We start from the raw sequence: 12,892 nt of genomic DNA, 5'->3' as shown, positions 1-12,892 counted from the left end.
CCGGTGGGGAGACTGGGAAATCCCAGGTCCTAGCAGGGTGTGGTGGGCCCTGGGCGGGAGGCTCAGGTCCAGAGCCCTGAAACGAGGCTCTCTTCCTCTCCCTCCCCCAGGCTTCAGGAAATTGAAACTCAGGCGCTGGGCTCCTCCCCTCTCTGCTCCAGGCCCAGGACACAACCCGGGCTCCCTCCCTCTGCTCCCGTGCTCCCTCCCTCTGCTCCTGGAAACCACCTGTCCTTGGGGGGCCTCCAGCCTCCCGAGGGCGGGGCAGCAGGAACCCTGCGGGACTGCCCTACCTACCACCAGCAGGAGGTCAGGGCTGCCTCTGACCTCAGCCCTAAACCCAGAGCAGAGGGAGAGCTGGGCCCCGAGTCCCAGATCCTAGGAGGACAAGCGGCTTCCACTCTGAGCATGTCTCCCCTGGGGAAATGAGGGGATGACTGCGCCCCCGTCTCAGTGTAGTTGCGAGGCTCAGTAACCAGTCAGCTCACCTGGGAAGTGGAGGAGATGCCAGAGATGGAAGCGCAAGTTAGCTTTAGCAGAAACAAAGCATTTGTTAGAAATTCCATCATCGCCCAGCGCCCACCACGCTTCTGTGTCCCTGCAGTCAGATCCAGGTTCCCGGCCATGGCTTTTGGGTGCAGCTTCCTCTCACCAGCTCCACTATGATCAACTGTCTGTCCCTCCAGCAAAGCCACCTGCGATTCCGAGTGAACAATGCAGTGAACGCACTGCACACCGGGGCCCAAACACCGGGATCTCTGTCCTCCTGGCTACAGTGCCCAGGCTCCTGGACTATCTGGTTTCCACCCTCTGTTCTCTGCTTGCATTTCTCAATGCTAGAGCGACCCACTCAGCGAATCCAAACTCCCCACGGAATCTCAAGCTCAGTCTCTGCAGGCTGCTCTGACGGGCTCCGGGTCCTTGCACTGGGAGAGCTGATCGGTGGCAGGCCCCTCCTCCCGCTGACCTCTTCCAGGCCCTCTCGCTCAGTTACAATGGGCCCCTCATGGGTGGCAGTAATGATTAGTGTGTTTCAGACAGGAATCACTACCTCAGGGACCCAGGAGGAGGACACAGGTCTTTGACCTGCCTTGACCTCAGGGACCTGGGAGGACCCGGCTATTCACATCAGCTGCCGGGGGTGGGAATCTCAGGCCTCCACGTTGACCACCGGCCCCTCCTGCTGGACGGTGCCCCTGGGATCCTGACACACACACACCACAGTTTCTGGCCAGCCGGGGAAATTCAGGGTCGGGCGCTAAGTGGCTGAGACCCTGGCCGGCTCCCTCCCACTGTCCCGGAGAAATGAACAAGCACACCTCCACTGGGTGTCTGTTCTTGTTTTCTCTCTCCAGCCCAAAGACCCCTCTGGGCAGCGCACAGCACCCAACTGCAGACACAGCGGCCTGGGCCGGCTTCCTCTGTCAGGAGGCTGCCACCTGTTTGCCAGGGGGAAGCGGGCAGCGCTGCAGTCCAGGCACGGATGGGTCAGGGCTGCTGCCCAGAGCTTCTGCGTGGGAGCCCCCTGCCCCTCCCACAGGCCACTCACTACACTCCGGCCCGTCTGTCCTGCCCCAGCCCAGCTTTTGTGCCCTCTGCACCAGCGGGTCCAGACAGACACCCTCCATTCCCAAGTCCTACGGCCCTGGGTGCTGCCCCAGCCTGAGCGTGCTCCTTCTTGCACCCGCTTTCTTTCCTCCATGCCCCCCAACACCTCCTTCCGCTGTGGGAGGAGGAACTCACTTGACCTGCTGAACCTGGGGCAGAAGAAAGGGCAGAGCACTGGGGAGGGGCTCCCTCTGAGGTCAGGCAAGCAGCTGGCTGTGGCTCAGGGGACGACTCCTCCTCCCCCACCACCCCCCTGGGTCATACCACAGAAGACCCCAGGACCCTCCAAACCTGGGGTGCTCTGCCTCTCCCCACAAGGGGCAGCCACACTCACAGCAGGAAGCTGGGGGACATCTGTATTTATTTGAGGCACCAAAGCAGCAGGAGGGCTCCAATGTGGGGGTGGGCTGGGGCAGGACTGGCTGGATTTGGGGCAGGGCCTAGACCTGGAAGTGGCAGAAACCCCAACCCCCAAAGGCTGCCCTTGAAGTGCATGCAGCTGTGCCAGGGCAGGGGGCTACAGGGACTGAGGCTCTCCAGGCTGCTGGCACACCTCCCTCCCCAAACATGGCCCCCAGAAGCCGCCACGTGCTCTCACGTGCACTGCACACCCACGTACACAGCCAGGCACACATCCCTACTGACACGGTCTCCCTGGGGACCCTGTCAGCATGTCCATGGGACTTGGTCCTGACGCTGGACCGTAAGACTCCAGGGAACCCTCGACCCTTCCGCAGTCCCCCAAGGAAGGTCACATCATCCACCCCGGAAGTGAGGGCAGCTGGCCCCACTTGGGGCAGAGGCAGGGGCTGGGGCAGGTGGAGGTGCAGGGGGTGGGCCTGACCTGGGACCAAGGGCACAGATCAGGCACGTGAGGAGTCAGGGGCTCCCATACACTGTGGGATCCAGAAAGGGCTGGGCTTTCCTTCCTGAGCTGGGGGATCGGGGGACAGGGTCTGGGCGGTCAGGGGCCGAACCGTAGCAGGGCCGGCAGCAGGCTCAGCAGCAGCCCGGCACCCAGCAGGGTGACGCTTGCCCGCAGCCCGCCATCGGCCGCACTGAAATTGCACAGAAAGCTCTGGCAGCAGCTGATGCCCATGGAAGCCACACCAACATTGACGCCTTCTGGGATGGGGCAGGCCGGGGAACAGGTCTTGCTCAGGCTGTGGCCAAATGTCACGAGATTCCCTGCATGGGAAATGAGGCTGTCAGGGGAGAGACAGACGGCTGCAGACAGACAGCAATGGCCTCTGCTGAGCCCCGGCCCGGGCTAGGGAGATGGCCAGGGGAGGAAGGCACGGTCTGACGCCTGGCACTCACCAATGCCAGCACTAGCAGACACGGTCACGCAGTAGTTGTCCTGGTCGGAGCAGATGGTCGGCTTCAGGCAGTACAGATTGCTCTTCTGGTTCAAGCAGGAGAAGCACATCAGCGAGCTGGCTGTGGAAGGACACACCTGTCTCAGGGAAGCCTCCAGTGTCCCTCCCAGGCCTGACCCCAGTGGACATTTACTGAGAAATTACTGTATACCAGGCCCTGGGCTGAAGGCAGAGCAAAGACAGTGACACCCCACCCTGGCCGTCGAGCAGGTCAAGCGACACTCAAACACACAGTGAGACAGTGTGGCCAGGCCGGGTGAGCCCTCTGCTGGGAGCGGCCTGGAAGGACCCCTGGGGCGTCTGCTCAGGGGAGAGGGGTGGAGAGGGAGTAGAGCAGGGCACAGCTGGACAAAGGTCTGGGGTCCCCGAGGGCACCTCACCTCGCTCCACACCCAGAAGGGCAGCCAGCAGCACTGGCAAGAAGATCTTCATTCTGGAGAGGATGGCCGTCCTGCCTGGAGGTCACAAACCAAAGCAGCCTGTCCTGCTCTGGAGAGACACACTGGTTAGGGGGCCGGGTGGTGCCTCACTCCTCCCCAAGACCTTGCACCCCCACTTTGCAGATGAGGACACAGACAGCAGAGGGGCAGGGACCTGCCAGCACACAAGGACTTCCCTGCTTCTCTCCTGACCCACTCCTCACTCAGTGCAGACATGCTCTAGGCTATCTCCCTCCTGAAACCTGGCAGGAGGGGGCTGCACAGGCAAGAGGAGGAAACTCAGCAGCCTTCTCAGAACCACAGAAAAGAAGGCAGAGTGAGTGGCCTCTGCCAGTGGTCCTGGGGTGGGGGAATGGGGAATGGTGATCAGTCATAATATTAGCTAGTCTGGGGCTGGGTACAGGGGCTCACGCCTGTAATCTCCATGCTATGTGAGGCCAAGGCAGGAGGATCACATGAGGCCAGGGGTTTGAGACCACCCTGGGCAACACAGTGAGACCTCCTGTTTCTACAAAAAACACAAAAATTAGCCGGGCGTGGTACGTGCCTGTGGTCAGCTACTCGGGAGGCTGAGGTGGGAGGATCTCTTGAGCCCGGGAGTTCAAGACTGAAGTGAACTATGATCACGCCACTGCACTGCAGCCTGGGCAACAGAGTGAGACCCTGTCTCAAAAAAAAAGAGAAATCTATATACACATCTTTATGTGTATCTGTCAGTGTATATTAGCTAATCTGTATCTAGAATGTTCCTTGGGATGGCTCAGTGTTTTGAGCCCAGGCAGCTCCCCTCACATGGAGACCTGGGGCCAGGTGGGGCATGGCTGAGGGGGAAAGCACTCCCCATTCCTGATGTTACTCAGTTCCGAGGAAAGCACCCCACTCAGTATCTGCTACTCCCCATTCTGTGGCTGGGAAATGGGCTCCGAGAGACAAGGCTGCGTGCCACTGGTCCCACCAGCAGGAAGGGGCCAGATGGGTCGGTGTACTGCTCCTCGGCCTCTGCACAGGACCCTCCCCTGGGCAGGGGCCTCTGCACAGGACCCTCCCCTGGGCAGGGGCCTCTGCACAGGACCCTCCCCTGGGCAGGGGCCTCTGCACAGGACCCTCCCCTGGGCAGGGGCCTCTGCACAGGACCCTCCCCTGGGCAGGGGCCTCTGCACAGGACCCTCCCCTGGGCAGGGGCCTCTGCACAGGACCCTCCCCTGGGCAGGGGCCTCTGCACAGGACCCTCCCCTGGGCAGGGGCCTCTGCACAGGACCCTCCCCTGGGCAGGGGCCTCTGCACAGGACCCTCCCCTGGGCAGGGGCCTCTGCACAGGACCCTCCCCTGGGCAGGGGCCTCTGCACAGGACCCTCCCCTGGGCAGGGGCCTCTGCACAGGACCCTCCCCTGGGCAGGGGCCTCTGCACAGGACCCTCCCCTGGGCAGGGGCCTCTGCACAGGACCCTCCCCTGGGCAGGGGCCTCTGCACAGGACCCTCCCCTGGGCAGGGGCCTCTGCACAGGACCCTCCCCTGGGCAGGGGCCTCTGCACAGGACCCTCTGCACTGCTGGAGAAAGAATCTGGAACACACCCAGCTGGGGTCGTGATTCTCTGTTTTGTGAGTGCATGGTGTTGGAGGGGGAGGCTGCTGCCTTCTGTCAGGGACAGCCGTGGGCAGAGGAGTGGGAGGGACATCCCGGGCCTGGGGAGCTAGTGCTGGGCACTGGGGGTAAGGAGGATGCCTCAGAGAACAGATCTGGAGAGGGGCCCGCAGAGACCCTAAGGGGAGAGCAGCAGGCCAGGACCGTGAGACCTGGGCTGACATCCTGGGGTTGGGAGTGGGAGCCCCAGATGGCCAAAAACAGTGCCAAGTCGGGCTGGGGCCTGTCCCCGCCTCCAGGGAGTAGCCCGAGGAGGAAGGATCTCCAATTCCTTTTCCCCCACCCCCCTAAAGTGAGGTTCTGGTGTGGGGGGGTCCCTGAGCTGTCTCTGAGGAAGTCCTAGCATACAGGGCCACAAACAGGTCCAGCTGGTGCCGCCACCTGCTCACTGGGTGGCACCCAACCCGCTGGGCCACCAGGCTGAGCTAAGGCACCGGTGGGAGCCGCAGGCAATTAGGAAGGCCGGGTGGGCCTTGGAGCCCGGAGGGAGCCAGCCGGCAGGCCGTGGGGGGCGCCTCTGGGGCCCAGGCTGCAGGCTCATGGCTCATCCCCAGGCTCAGGGAAGCTGGCCCCTGGAGCCAGGTATCTAGGGGCTGCCCAGCCAGCAAGAGGCTGTCCCGGAATGGGGAGGGGCCCGGCGGTGCACTCAGGGAGGATGGGCCCCTTGGACCTCACCGCAAGCACCACCAGTGCCAAAACAAGAAGCGGGGGCGGGTTCCAGTGCTCCGGGGTGATATGCCGGGGGCGGTCAATCCTCCCTTTCCGGCCAGGAGCTCTGCAAGGTCCCGTGCCCCCTCCCCTAGTCCTCAAGGCTGTCCCTCCCGGCCCACGTAGAGGAGCCAGGAGCGTCTGGAGTTGGGTGATGGGCTCCAGTGGCTGCGCAGCCCTGGGGCGGCCGGGAGGCTCCTGGCGGCAGTCTCCGCCCGCTCCCGCCCCAGATCTTTGGAAACATTCGCGGAGGCCTGCGGGGGATGGGAGGAGAAGCTCAGCTCTCTGGGGACCAACCCACCGGCAGCCCCAGCCCCTCTCCTGCGCCTCCCCGTGCGCCCCTCTTGCTCTCTCCCACCCTCTCCCGCCCCGGCCCCCGCAGGGCGCCTTCCGCCGCGCGTGGCTGAGCCGGGGCCGCGTGCACCGCAGCCGAGGCCGCCGGGTCTGAGCGCGTGCGCGCAGGTGGCGGGGGCGTCCCGGCCGGGGGCCCGCGGACTCACCGCCGGGCGGACGCAGGTACCAGCAGCCTGGCCGAGCTCCCCGAACCTCGCGCGCTCTGGACCGCGGCTGGCCCGGAGCCTCCCAGGCAGCCGCGCGGCCCCGGGGCGGGGGCAGGGGCGGGACGCGGGAGGGGCCTCCGGCGGGCGGAGTCGGCGAGCCCGCGGTGGGGGTCCCCGCGCTGCCCAGGCCTACCCCGGCTCCTTGGGATAGATGGGGAGGCTGAGGCCCAGAAGGGGGCTGAGACCACCTCCCAGTTTCCCCAGCGAGGTGGCGCCTGAGCCACGGCCAGGCCCGGCCTCCTTCCACCCGGCCCTGCTGTGCGCGCGGCAGGTGCTGACCTGGCGAGGCCCGACAGGGGACCAGGTCGGGGTGACCGTCACTGACACCTGGACAGTCCTCGTTGTGTTCGGGGTGGGAAGCCCACGGGTGAGCAGACGTGTTTGGGTGTGAGCACGGAGGAGGGGTGCCTCGGAGAGTGTCGGGGAGCAGTGTTGGGGGTCTCGCCTGCGGAGTGGAGCTCGGGAGGGGAGGACGCAGGCACCCCCGCAGCCTGGGATTCCTGAGGTCATCTTGTCCCTGCTTCCCGCTCCAGGCTGGGCTGTTCCTTGGCCATCCCTCAGGCGGGGGTGGGGAGACCGGCAAGGGTTGGGAGGTGGGAGGTTGTGGGTGCTGCACTGAGGCTCTGCCATCGGTGGGTGCCTCTCCTCCCGCCAGGCCCTCTCCGAGGGGCTGTGGGCGCTGGGGCTCTGCCACCGGCCTGTTCTCCAGTTGACAGTGCGTTTCCTTTCTGGGTGACAGGGCGAGCACCAGGGAGGGGTCTTCTGAACCCCACACGGGAGTAGGGGGAGGGTGTGGGGAAATGCGAGGGTGGGCAGGTGGCCGTGTGGTCAGGAGGGGGCTGGGGCTGACACCTGTAACACCCCTGTCTCAAATCTAGGGGTGCAGTCAATGTGGCTGTGTGTGTGTTTGGCATGAGTGAGTGTGTGTGGTGCGTGTGTGTGTGTGTGTATGGAGGCTGAGGCTGGGGCTCTGTGTGTCACGAGATGTCCTGGCCGTGGTATGATGGCATCGTGGGTGGGGCTTCCACAGCTTTGGGGGCGATGGCCCAGCTGTCTCTGGGGACAGGAGGCTCCAGTAGGCTGTGGCCCGGGGGAGTCCCTGCCTCTGCGTCTTACGTGGGGCACAGGCAGGGCGTCTTCTTCTCTAGAATGTTGGCGGTGAGGGCAGGGGGTTCTGTCTCTGCAGCCGGCACCTGGGGCCATCCCTGCCGCGGCAGGGGCTCAGTAAGAACTGTGGGACGAAAGCACGGGTGGGTTTGCCCCCTTCAAGACAGGACCCTCTCATTCAGAAAACAAGCTGCATTAGGAGGAGGGCTGTTTGGAAAAAACTCTCAAACCATTTACCCCGCCTCTCACTCAACACAGAAGACACCAACACAGGAGGCTCCCAAGACTGCCGGGGCCAAATGTGGCAGGTGGACGTCTCCCCGCCACCGAGCAAGCCATCAGTTCTGCAGCGGACACCAGCCGAGTGTCCTCCAACACCATTCCGGTACCTGCAGATAGCATCAGATCCCACAGGGTGAGCGCTTAGCTCCAAGACACCTACACACACACACACACACACACACGCACACACACACACGCGCACACACATGAGCTGCGAGGGCCAGCCTCTGGAACTTCTTACCGACTGGCCCGACGTTGAGGTTCCCACTGTTAGAGGAACGCTTGCTCACCAGGCATCTGGTTTAATGAAACATGACCAGAGTGACTCCATCTTGAAGTGAGTAGGAGGCACTCACAAGGCACCTATAAGGTTAATGCTTATGGTCTAAAAATAGCCACGTCTCAAGCTGGACACCAATTATAATTACAGAATATTTGTGGCCATATGGGGCATCTCCCAGCAAGCCCGCAGACTGTCCAGATAACCCAAGAGTGCAGGCCACTTTACTCAGAGATAATTTCAATGAGCAGCCTGAGGTTGGAGGATGAACGGGCACTGATGGCACCCACAGCCCCTATCCTTAGTGAGTGCATCTGCCCATTCCAGGTGTAACTGTAGCTCCTTACAGTTTCCTATAAGCAGAGGCACTAACAGAGGACAGGCCCTCCTCCTCCTGCTTTCTGAGCACGCCCCACTCTGGAACGGAGCCATTTCAGATAAACCTGCTTCTCTCACTGTGCTGTGTGGCTCACCCCAAATTACTTCCTGCACAACATCCAAGAACTCGCTCTTGGGGTCTGGATCAGGACCCTCTTTCCCAGCAATACTGCAGCCCCTCCCTGTTTTACGTTCAATTGATTTGCAAGAGTGGCTCAGGGAACTCAGGGAAACATATTTGCAGTTAATTATAAATGGATACACAGGAGAGTCACAGGGCGCCCTCTCCGGGAAGGGGTGGGGAGCTTCCATGCCGCCCACGTGGCCCCTCCAGGAAACCTCTGTGTGCTCAGCATTCCTGCCCCCAGGGCATGGGACTGATCCTCTCTGAATGAGCCTCTTTGGGCCCATGATCAGAAAGGAGGGGGAGGACTGGAGACCTGCCTTGGGGCAGGTGAAAGGGGAGCAGGAGATGTCACAGAGATTCCATTTCTACCCACAACTGTAACAAGGGCCATGGAGTCCTGAGTCAGGAACCTGGCTGAATGCCAACTCTGCCCCCACACATCTACCTTCTTCTTACACAGCACTCCCTCCACCTCCTCACACAGCACTCCCTCCCCCTCACACAGCACTCCCTCCCCCTCACACGGCACTCCCTCCCCCTCACACGGGACTGCCTCCCCCTCACACGGGACTCCCTCCCCCTCACACGCGACTCCCTCCCCCTCACACGGGACTCCCTCCCCCTCACACGGGACTCCCTCCCCCTCACACGGCACTCCCTCCCCCTCACACGGGACTCCCTCCCCCTCACACGGGACTCCCTCCCCCTCACACGGGACTCCCTCCCCCTCACACGGCACTGCCTCCCCCTCACACGGGACTCCCTCCCCCTCACACGGCACTGCCTCCCCCTCACACGGCACTGCCTCCCCCTCACACGGGACTCCCTCCCCCTCACACGGGACTCCCTCCCCCTCACACGGGACTCCCTCCCCCTCACACGGCACTCCCTCCCCTCACACGGGACTCCCTCCCCCTCACACGGGACTCCCTCCCCCTCACACGGCACTGCCTCCCCCTCACACGGCACTGCCTCCCCCTCACACGGCACTGCCTCCCCCTCACACGGGACTCCCTCCCCCTCACACGGGACTCCCTCCCCCTCACACGGGACTCCCTCCCCCTCACACGGGACTCCCTCCCCCTCACACGGCACTCCCTCCCCCTCACACGGGACTCCCTCCCCCTCACACGGGACTCCCTCCCCCTCACACGGGACTCCCTCCCCCTCACACGGCACTGCCTCCCCCTCACACGGGACTCCCTCCCCCTCACACGGCACTGCCTCCCCCTCACACGGCACTGCCTCCCCCTCACACGGGACTCCCTCCCCCTCACACGGGACTCCCTCCCCCTCACACGGGACTCCCTCCCCCTCACACGGCACTCCCTCCCCTCACACGGGACTCCCTCCCCCTCACACGGGACTCCCTCCCCCTCACACGGCACTGCCTCCCCCTCACACGGCACTGCCTCCCCCTCACACGGCACTGCCTCCCCCTCACACGGGACTCCCTCCCCCTCACACGGGACTCCCTCCCCCTCACACGGGACTCCCTCCCCCTCACACGGCACTCCCTCCCCCTCACACGGGACTCCCTCCCCCTCACACGCGACTCCCTCCCCCTCACACGGGACTCCCTCCCCCTCACACGGGACTCCCTCCCCCTCACACGCGACTCCCTCCCCCTCACACGGGACTCCCTCCCCCTCACACGGGACTCCCTCCCCCTCACACGGGACTCCCTCCCCCTCACACGCGACTCCCTCCCCCTCACACGGGACTCCCTCCCCCTCACACGGGACTCCCTCCCCCTCACACGCGACTCCCTCCCCCTCACACGGGACTCCCTCCCCCTCACACGGGACTCCCTCCCCCTCACACGGCACTCCCTCCCCTCACACGCGACTCCCTCCCCCTCACACGGGACTCCCTTCCCCTCACACGGGACTCCCTCCCCCTCACACGGGACTCCCTCCCCTCACACGGGACTCCCTCCCCCTCACACGGGACTCCCTCCCCCTCACACGGGACTCCCTCCCCCTCACACGGGACTCCCTCCCCTCACACGGGACTCCCTCCCCCTCACACGGGACTCCCTCCCCCTCACACGGGACTCCCTCCCCCTCACACGGCACTCCCGCCCCCTCACACGGCACTCCCTCCCCCTCACACGGGACTCCCTCCCCCTCACACGGGACTCCCTCCCCCTCACACGGGACTCCCTCCCCCTCACACGGCAATCCCTCCCCCTCAAACGGGACTCCCTCCCCCTCACACGGGACTCCCTCCCCCTCACACGGCACTCCCTCCCCCTCACACGGGACTCCCTCCCCCTCACACGGGACTCCCTCCCCTCACACGGGACCCCCTCCCCCTCACACGGGACTCCCTCCCCCTCACACGGCACTCCCTCCCCTCACACGCGACTCCCTCCCCCTCACACGGGACTCCCTCCCCTCACACGGGACTCCCTCCCCCTCACACGGGACTGCCTCCCCCTCACACGGGACTCCCTCCCCTCACACGGCACTCCCTCCCCTCACACGCGACTCCCTCCCCCTCACACAGCACTCCCTCCCCCTCACACGGGACTGCCTCCCCCTCACACGGGACTCCCTCCCCCTCACACGGGACTCCCTACCTCTCACACGGCACTCCCTCCCCCTCACACGGGACTCCCTCCCCCTCACACGCCACTCCCTCCCCCTCACACGGCACTCCCTCCCCCTCACACGGCACTCCCTCCCCCTCACACGGGACTCCCTCCCCCTCACACGCCACTCCCTCCCCCTCACACGGCACTCCCTCCTCCTCACACGGGACTCCCTCCCCCTCACACGGCACTCCCTCCCCCTCACACGGGACTCCCTCCCCCTCACACGGGACTCCCTCCCCCTCACACGGGACTCCCTCCCCCTCACACGGGACTGCCTCCCCCTCACACGGGACTCCCTCCCCCTCACACGGGACTCCCTCCCCCTCACACGGGACTCCCTCCCCCTCACACGGGACTCCCTCCCCCTCACACGGGACTCCCTCCCCCTCACACGGCACTCCCTCCCCCTCACACGGGACTGCCTCCCCCTCACACGCCACTCCCTCCCCCTCACACGCGACTCCCTCCCCCTCACACGGGACTCCCTCCCCCTCACACGGGACTCCCTCCCCCTCACACGGGACTCCCTCCCCCTCACACGGGACTCCCTCCCCCTCACACGGGACCCCCTCCCCCTCACACGGGACTCCCTCCCCCTCACACGGCACTCCCTCCCCTCACACGCGACTCCCTCCCCCTCACACGCGACTCCCTCCCCTCACACGGGACTCCCTCCCCCTCACACGGGACTCCCTCCCCCTCACACGGGACTCCCTCCCCCTCACACGGGACTCCCTCCCCCTCACACGGGACTCCCTCCCCTCACACGGGACTGCCTCCCCCTCACACGCCACTCCCTCCCCCTCACACAGCACTCCCTCCCCCTCACACGGGACTGCCTCCCCCTCACACGGGACTCCCTCCCCTCACACGGCACTCCCTCCCCCTCACACGGGACTCCCTACCTCTCACACGGCACTCCCTCCCCCTCACACGGGACTCCCTCCCCCTCACACGCCACTCCCTCCCCCTCACACGGCACTCCCTCCCCCTCACACGGCACTCCCTCCCCCTCACACGGGACTCCCTCCCCCTCACACGCCACTCCCTCCCCCTCACACGGCACTCCCTCCTCCTCACACGGGACTCCCTCCCCCTCACACGGCACTCCCTCCCCCTCACACGGCACTCCCTCCCCCTCACACGGGACTCCCTCCCCCTCACACAGCACTCCCTCCCCCTCACACGAGACTCCCTCCCCCTCACACGGGACTGCCTCCCCCTCACACGGGACTCCCTCCCCCTCACACGGGACTCCCTCCCCCTCACACGGCACTCCCTCCCCTCACACGCGACTCCCTCCCCCTCACACGGGACTGCCTCCCCCTCACACGGGACTCCCTCCCCCTCACACGGGACTCCCTCCCCCTCACACGGGACTCCCTCCCCTCACACGGGACTGCCTCCCCCTCACACGCCACTCCCTCCCCCTCACACAGCACTCCCTCCCCCTCACACGGGACTGCCTCCCCCTCACACGGGACTCCCTCCCCCTCACACGGCACTCCCTCCCCTCACACGCGACTCCCTCCCCCTCACACGGGACTGCCTCCCCCTCACACGGGACTCCCTCCCCCTCACACGGGACTCCCTCCCCCTCACACGGGACTCCCTCCCCCTCACACGGGACTCCCTCCCCCTCACACGGGACTCCCTCCCCCTCACACGGCACTGCCTCCCCCTCACACGGGACCCCCTCCCCCTCACACGGGACTCCCTCCCCCTCACACGGCACTCCCTCCCCTCACACGCGACTCCCTCCCCCTCACACGGGACTCCCTC

General features: G+C 65.3%; 1 protein-coding gene and 1 long non-coding RNA gene across 9 annotated transcripts in view; one reads left to right on the top strand and one right to left on the bottom strand.

The window, feature by feature from the left end:
- Positions 1-1,952: 1,952 nt before the first annotated feature.
- LY6E (lymphocyte antigen 6 family member E) lies at positions 1,953-6,419 on the bottom strand. Of its 8 annotated transcripts, none has more exons than XM_055117054.2 (6): positions 6,278-6,399; positions 5,745-6,031; positions 3,975-4,090; positions 3,368-3,476; positions 2,929-3,048; positions 1,953-2,796 (listed from the first exon to the last, which is right to left on the bottom strand). In XM_055117054.2, the coding sequence occupies exons 4-6, from the start codon at positions 3,417-3,419 to the stop codon at positions 2,573-2,575; spliced, it is 396 nt and encodes a 131-aa protein (XP_054973029.1). In that variant the 5' UTR covers positions 3,420-3,476; positions 3,975-4,090; positions 5,745-6,031; positions 6,278-6,399; the 3' UTR covers positions 1,953-2,572. The 8 variants fall into 8 exon arrangements, with proteins under 8 accessions (XP_054973029.1, XP_054973031.1, XP_054973027.1 ...); XM_055117056.2 differs by having other exon boundaries at positions 3,368-3,471; XM_055117052.2 differs by lacking the exon at positions 3,975-4,090.
- Positions 6,420-6,565: 146 nt separating this feature from the next.
- LOC117981537 (uncharacterized) overlaps positions 6,566-12,892 on the top strand; it is a 58,263-nt gene continuing 51,936 nt past the window's right edge. The window contains exon 1 of the long non-coding RNA XR_008626537.1: positions 6,566-6,704. This is a non-coding gene — a long non-coding RNA (uncharacterized LOC117981537). The remainder of the gene's footprint in view (positions 6,705-12,892) is intronic.

This window comes from Pan paniscus, chromosome 7 (assembly GCF_029289425.2).
Source record: "Pan paniscus chromosome 7, NHGRI_mPanPan1-v2.0_pri, whole genome shotgun sequence".
NCBI classification, from domain to species: Eukaryota; Metazoa; Chordata; class Mammalia; order Primates; family Hominidae; genus Pan; species Pan paniscus.
This window is presented reverse-complemented; position numbering and strand designations above follow the sequence as displayed.

Excerpts from the sequence above, each read along its gene's own strand:
- LY6E (XM_055117051.2), bottom strand. The coding sequence starts at position 3,419 with ATGAAGATCTTCTTGCCAGTGCTGCTGGCTGCCCTTCTGGGTGTGGAG. Across the intron at positions 3,049-3,367 it reads CCTTCTGGGTGTGGAGCGAG|CCAGCTCGCTGATGTGCTTC; the intron begins GTGAGGTGCCCT and ends GTCCTTCCACAG. Across the intron at positions 2,797-2,928 it reads GTCTGCTAGTGCTGGCATTG|GGAATCTCGTGACATTTGGC; the intron begins GTGAGTGCCAGG and ends TTTCCCATGCAG.